We start from the raw sequence: 7,659 nt of genomic DNA, 5'->3' as shown, positions 1-7,659 counted from the left end.
TTTTTTTTTTTTTTTTTTTTTTTTTTTTTTTTTTTTTGGTTGGATCTTTTTTCTGGTTTTGTTATCAGTGTAATACTAATTTCATAAAAAGAATTTGAAAATGTTCCTCTTTTCTAGAATAATTCTAAGAGTATTGGTCTTCTTTGAAGGACTGGTAAAATTCTATGCTGTAGTGATCTGGTCCTGGGCATTTTCAATTGGAAAAATTTTAATTACTGCTTCTATCTCCTTGGCTGTCGTGGATCTATCTCAGTTGTCTACCTCATCTTGGTTTAATTTTGGTAGTTCATATATATCAAGAAATTCATCCATCGCTTCTAGATTTATCTAGCTTATTGAAATAAAGGTTTTTAAAATACTTTCTTATGGCTCTCTGAATTTCCTTAGTATCTATTGAAAGGTTTCCCCTTTCCTCTTCTGTTTCTTCTGGTAAATTGGCTAGAGGTTTGTCAATCTTGTTAATCTCAAAGAACCAACTCTTTGTTTTTGTGTGTGTGTGTGTGTGTGTGTGTGTGTGTGTGTGTGTGTGTGTGTGTTATTTTTCTGAGGTCTTGGGGTGCATCTTTGTTATTAACATGGGACAGTTCCAATTTTCTGAGATAAACTTTCCTCTTAGGGCTGCCTTCCTTGCACCCCTTAGATTTTGTTGTTGTATTGTCTTTTCATTTTCATTCAATTCTGGGAATTTTCTTTATAGATTTCTTCCTTGACCCAGTTTTCATTCAGTAATTGTTTTTTAGGTTTTTCTTTTTTTTTTTTTTTTTTCCTTTTTGAGTTTGTATATTTTTTGTTCCTATTGCTCTTGTTACTGATATTTAGTTTTATTCCTTTGTGGTCAGATAGGCTACAGGATGTTATTTCAGTTTTCTTAAATTTGTTGAGACTTACTTTGTATCCTAATATGTGGTCCGTTTTGAAGAAAGTTCCATGAACTGCTGAAAAGAAAGTGTATTCTTTGGTGTTTGGGTGGAATGACTGTTAGGTCCATTTGATTTATGGTGTTATTTAGCTCCAAGAATTCTCTGCTTAGTTTTTGTGTGGATGGCCTGTCTGTTGGTTAGAATGGGGTCCCACTGTCACTATGTTGGAGTCACTCTGTAATTTTAGATCTTAAGAGTTTTTTTTTTTTTTTTTTTTTTTTATTTTTTTTTTTTGGTCTTTTGGAGACAGGGTCTCCCTATAGCCCCAGCTGGTCTGGAACTTCCTTTGTAGACCAGGCTTGCCTTGAACTCACAGAGATCCACCTGCCTCTACCTCCCGAATGCTGGGATTAAATGTGTGTGCCACCATGCCTGGCCTAAGAGTATTTCTTTTATGAAATTGGGCGCCTCTGTATTTTGTGCATATATTTTTAGGATTGGATATCTTCTTGGAAGGGTTTTCCTTTAAATAAGTGTGAAATATCCTTCCTTATCTCTCTGACTAGTTTTATTTTGAAGTTTATTTTGTCAGATATTAGAATAGCCTGCTTGTTTCTTAGTTCCATTGGCTTGGAGTACCTTTTCTGTCCTTTTACCCTAAGGTGGTGTGGATCATTGATCGTGAGGTATGATTCTTGGAGGCAACAAAAAGATGAATCCTATTTTTTAATCCAATCATTTAGTCTGTGTCTTTATTGAGAGTTATTACTGATCAGTGTTTATTAATACCTGTCATTTTGTTGTGGTGACACTGTTTTCTTTGGCTTCTTTTGGTTAACTGTTCTGGAACTGCTATTCCTTGTGCTGTCTTGAATGTGTTAGTCTTCTTCAGAGGGAAGTATTCCTTTTAGTATCCTCTGTAATGTTGGCTTAGTGGATGTAAATTCCTTAAATCTATTTTTAAAAAATTTTTATTTTTATTTTATGTTTATGATGGTTTTGCCCATATGCATATAAATGTATCCATGTGTGCAGTGCCCATGGAGGCCAGAGGAGGATATTGGATCCCCTGGAACTGGAGTTAACTACCGTTGTTAACTACCATGTGGGTACTGGGAACTGAACCCCAGTCCTCTGCAAGAGTAGCCAGTGTTCTTAAATGCTGAGCTGTCTTTCCAGCCCCACTTGGATTTATCTTTACCATGGAAAGCTTTCCTTTTTCCTTCTGTTATTACTAATAGTTTTGTTGGATATAATAGCCTAGTTTGGTGTCTGTGGTCTTTAAGAATATGTAGAACACCAGTTTGTACCCTCCTGTATTTCAGAACTGAATTGAAAGTCAATGCTATTCTGATAGGCCTCCCTTTATATGTGATTTGTTCTTTATTGCAGCTTTCAGTATCCTTTCTTTGTTCTGTACATTTAACATTCTGATCATTATGTGACCTGGGGAATTTCTTTTCTGATCCTGTGTATTTGATATTCTGTTTGCATCTTGGACCTTGATAGACATCTCCCTCCTTGGATTTGGGAATTTTTCTTGTATGGTTTTGTTAAATATTTTCTATGCCTTTGACCTGGGTTTTTTTCCTTCTTAATACCTGTGATTTGGATTTTGCATAGTTTATATGACGTTTGGGAGGGGGTGATTTATTTTTATTGCCAAGAGCAAGAGCTTTGTGTCATCATCTCCAGAATGTGAGAGTGCCATGCTGATATCTGGGGGAAGGATGTATTGAAGCAGGAGAATGCTGGCCATTTTATAGAATAGCAAGGACAAATGACAGATGGAGACAAGCCGGACAGTGATGGGAGTGAAATCAAAGAGCAGGCCATGAAAGATATCATAAGAGCTGCCTTGTACTTTGAGAGAGATTAGGTGGTGGTAGTAGGTTTGGATCTGTGAAACAAAATGACTGAGGTTAAGTTTTGGAAACAATTCTGGCAAGTTGTGGAGAATGTAGTCGGGAAACAGAGTAGAGTACTTAAGTATTTTTTACTACCTTTTTCTTTTTTTATAGTATGTGTTTTTTGTATGTATTTAATATATGTATGTATGTATTTGCAATGTTAGGGATTGAACCCAGGGTCTTGTGTGTACTAGGCACATGGTTTTACCACTAAGATACATCCCTAGCCCTCTTACTGTTACTTTTATTAAAGATAAAATACAGTCTAAATTGACTAGGTTTGAACCCTCAGCTATGCTACATGGATTTAGGAAAATGGGTTACTATTTTCATAGCTCTACCACTTCCAAATTTGGAAAGCAAGAGTCCGTACTTCATTCATACGGTTGTGGAAAGAGCAAGAGTAACAATCTAAAGTGCTTATAACATTGACTCATAATATAGGAAAATGATGATTGTGTTATAATGCCCTATTGTTAGCATCTTTTACAAACTGAACTCCTTGATCACAGGGACCCTGAGTATATGTTTTTTGGTCCTGTCATAACAGCTAAAACCTAGTAGCTAAGAATGCCTTTTAAAATTTCTATAGTAACTTTTTTTCTCTAGTGGTGCTGGGGATTGAACCTAGAGCCTTATACATAGTAGGCAAGCACTCTACCAAGTGAGCTATATTTATCAACCTTAAATCCGTATTCTCAAAAAGAAAAATAAAAAGAAAGGAAAATGAACACAAACATTAGTTTTCCCAAGTCAAACCGTTCAGAAAGTTGTAAGTAAAAGAATGCTTTCTGTCTGATTATACTCCTGCCACAGCCCATCTTACTGAGTGTGGTGGCACATTCCTGTAACCCATCCTTGATAGGGAGTGAGGATAGTAGCAACCTGAGCTACATAGTGAGATTCTGTCTTAAAAAAGAACTCAAAAGAAAAACGAAAGCCACACATAACTCAAATTACTCTGTAACAGTTTGGTGAATAATCCTTCAAACATTTATTATTTCTGTATTTATACAAATATATATTTGTGCTAGTTAGTTTTTACAGCTTGATACAGCTTAGAGTCACCTGGGAAGAGGGAATTACCCAGATCAGAATGGCCTATGATTATGTTCATGTCTGTGAGGAATTATCTTATTATTTAAGTGAGAGGGCCCAGCTCAGTGTAAGCAATGAAAAGTATAAGCTGAAATAAATCCCTTCATCCCCTAAATTGCTTTTGTGGTCATGGTGTTTATCAGCAATAATTGACTGAATATTGAATGTGGCTGTCATTAGGGTTTAAAGGTACAGCAAAAATTGAATGCTGTTCTAATGAGAATAACAATAAATTATATGTCTGCTCAGGTCTGCGGTACGTTGAAATAGGAATATCTTGAAATGTAGATGAGTTATGGATAACCCCAAACTTGAGAATATAAGACAAAGGCACTCAGACTTAGGCAGGCAGGGATCTAGATCTCCACAATCCAGAGTGTACTGAGTCTCCTAAAATGGAGATTTAGCTCCAGAACCAAGTCATAGCCCAGTCAGCCCAGATCAGAATACAGACCATTTTGTAATAAGTCCAGATCTTTATGCATTGTGCTTTATTTTCTAGTTTAGTATGTTTACCCTAGCCTGCTCCTTTTTGTTAGGAGTTTAAAGTTCTTTTCTTCCAATGTTCTTAAAATAGTTATTTTTATAATAGAGGCTACTAGAATTCAAACTAATAGGAAATGATATAGTAAAAACATTTTAGTCAATGATTTTGTTTTTGTTTTTTGTTTTTCATTTTTCAAAGAGCAACACTGAAATTTATTATAGTCATGAATGTACATGTAAATATACTTATAATTGTTTAATGATTATTTTCACTTATCTATTTAGCGTTACAGAACATTTTTATTAATAGCATTCAATAATACCTACAAAAATATTTAAAAATTTGGATTAATAAAAATATTAGTAATTCACTGGACTTCCATGTAATCATCTTAGTAATCAAAATATAGTTCATTTTAAATATTCAGGATTGGCTGTTTTGAATTAGCAGGGGACTGAAGCCCAGCACTCCTACTTTACACTGACGTTTATTCTTAGTGTACCCAATAAATAAAGCAAATCAGCCTTTTGACATCATTCATAAATTTTGCATGAGGCATTATTAATTCACAGTGCAACTAATATTAATGATGCCTTGATAACGAACTATGGATTCATCAGTTCTCGTGAAGCAACTATTGAAACAGATTATCATATAATCCCTAGAAAGCAAGACATACTGAATTTATTTCCAAATTAAACCAACAAATAGTGTACAGTCTTCAAATTGCCACAGTACTGGGAACACAACTATGTTTCCTGTAGGTATGATTCTATCTACACATGTTATCAATATACATTCTTGTGTATTAATATTTTTCTGTAAATATAATTTATAAACATACCTTACATAATATCTTCCATCATTAATCTGACTGGCATAAAATGTCTTTTTTTTTTTTTTTTAATGTGTGTATGTTTTTTTTTTGGACAGGTAATTTCACCAGAACAATGGAGCCCTGTTTCTACTTTCTCTTTTAACCTAAGAAATGAAGACTCCGTGCTTGAGTTCTCTGAGGAGTCTCTGAAAGGCAGAGCTTTCTCTGGTAATCTTCACTGTCTCAACTGGGAGGATATTTCTCACTCTCTTCTTAATGAAAATGAACAAATGAAGTTGTTTATTTATGAGATTGATAGCTAAAAATGGTTTGGAATGCATTGTTTGTTCCTTTTGACTTTTTCTATTGTAAGTAGCTGTTCCCAAAGCACTTGTAATCGCTGGTGGTTGTTTCTCGTCCCAGCTTGCTCATCCTGCAGCTCTGCACACGTCTCTGCCATTGTCAGTGCTTCTCACAGCTTACACTGCAGAGCTTGGCTTCTCTGTCTGTCCTCCTTCATGTGAGGCAATGACTCATAGCAAGTGTCTCCTCAGTGCTGCAAGAGAACTTAGCATAAGCTCTTAGTTGCCACTTTTGCTTTGGGATGCTGTTACTGTCAGAAACTCCTCAGCTCCATCCTTGCCCTCAGGCCTCAGTGCCTTTATTAGTCATTTCCTATCAGTCATTTTCTGCCTCTTGATAAGTATGATATGATTCGGTAGTGTTTCTTCCCCTAACTTTTCTCTTTTATAATTCCATTCATGTATCTTCCCTTGAATCTCAAGTTTCTATTTGGTAATATACAAAGTTATAGGTGATTTGTTTTGTTTGTTTTAATTGATTTTTTTTTCCTGTGTACTTCATACAGACCATCTCAAACAATCATCTTTATATACCCCAACTGGCACCCTGGAGCACATATACTCTGTCATCCTGTTACTGTCTACTGTGTTGTCAGTGCCCCCAGCCATTCCCCAGTACAAGTCCATCCACTGAGTCTAGTCAGCCGAACTATAGTCCCTTGTTTTAGGAAGATCAGCTCTTCTTCATCTAGCAGCAATCAGTTGCCAATATTTTGTGTGTGTGAGTGTATTGCCTGCATGTATGTAAGTGCACCTGTGCTGTGCAGTATCTATGGAGGCCAGAAGAGGGCTTTGGATTCCCTGGAACTGGAGTTACAAATGGTTGTTAGCCACCATGTGGGTGCTAGGAACCAAACCTGGGTCCTATATGAGCACAGCCAGTGTTCTTAACCACTGAGGCATCTCTCTACACCTTGTTTTGGTTCTTGGTTGTGAGTGGATGATATAAAAAAAGAAAACACTTAGGGGCTGGAGAGATGGCTTAGCGGTTAAGAGCACTGACTGCTCTTGCAGAGGATGTGGGTCCGATTCCCAGCACCCACATGGTAGCTAACCGTCTGTAACTCCAGTTCCAGGAGAATCTGATGCCCTCTTCTGACCTTCATGGCATTGCACAATGGTGCACTCACATACAGGCGGGCAATACACTCATACGTATAAAATTAAAATTAAAAGAAAACATTTAAGTGGGAACCAGTAGTTGAGTCTGAGATGGTTTAATGCATTTGTCTGATAGAAGGCTTTATAAACATCAGCATCAACAACAACAAAATAAACTTGTGGGGGGTGGTGGGGGGAGGCTTGTTGGAGGAGATGGGAATGGGATAGAATGGGTGTGATGTGATATTTTAATCCTAGCACTTAAGAGATAAAGGCAGGAGGATCAGATGTCAAGGCCAGCATGGGCTACTTGGAAAAAACAGAAAGGAAGGGGAGACAGTTAGTATGGGAAGAATGCATCCTCTAAAGTAAGTGAAGTGGCAGTGAGAAAATGGGTGATTTTCATAAGTATGCCATGAATCTTGTGGTTCTTTGATGGAGTTTTAACTTTTCTGTCACTGTTGCATAAGTAGATTGTTGGATTCTAACATTACACTTTATAAATTTTGCTTACATTGTTGTTGGGTACTGCAAGACACAAGTGCACTTACATGCATACAGGCAATACACTCATACTCATAAAATAAAAATAATAAATAAAATATTAAAGAAACAGATATCAGCTGGGCATGGTGGTGCACACCTGTAGTCACAGAGCTTGGGAGGCAGAGGCAGGTGGATCTCTGAGTTCAAGGCCAGCCTTGTCTACATAGCGAGTTCCAGGACAGCGGGGGCTACAGGAAGCCCCTGTCTAAAAAAAGATAAAAAAAAAAAAAATAGATATCAACTTATTCTGTGTTCTTTCCCTGACCTGCCACTTGGTAAACATGATAATAATCTCTGGAGTCTTGTTGTCTCTAAAATGAGAATTACACAGCTTTTCTAGGATTTAAAATGCTTTGAAAGCTTCAGTTTTCTGTAAATATAATGTAATTATAGGAAAAAGACACTTAGCTCAATAGAAAAAAAAAGAGGACTTCAAATTTGTCAGCCTTCAGGTTTTCAAATTTATAAAGTAAGTTTG

General features: G+C 36.5%; 1 protein-coding gene across 10 annotated transcripts in view; it reads left to right on the top strand.

Annotated features, from left to right (window-relative positions):
- The window catches only part of Zgrf1 (zinc finger GRF-type containing 1), a 108,454-nt gene that overhangs the window by 45,728 nt on the left and 55,067 nt on the right, over positions 1 to 7,659 (top strand). For all 10 annotated transcript variants that reach the window (XM_029563856.1, XM_029563863.1, XM_029563861.1 and 7 more), the window contains one exon: positions 5,289 to 5,400. In XM_029563856.1, coding sequence (XP_029419716.1) covers positions 5,289 to 5,400 — 112 coding nt within the window. The remainder of the gene's footprint in view (positions 1 to 5,288; positions 5,401 to 7,659) is intronic.

The sequence above is a fragment of the Nannospalax galili genome, unplaced genomic scaffold, assembly GCF_000622305.1.
Source record: "Nannospalax galili isolate Female #2095 unplaced genomic scaffold, S.galili_v1.0 scaffold216, whole genome shotgun sequence".
Classification (NCBI taxonomy): Eukaryota; Metazoa; Chordata; class Mammalia; order Rodentia; family Spalacidae; genus Nannospalax; species Nannospalax galili.
The sequence above is the reverse complement of the archived record's forward strand: the minus strand, read 5'-3'. Positions and strand labels throughout refer to the sequence as shown.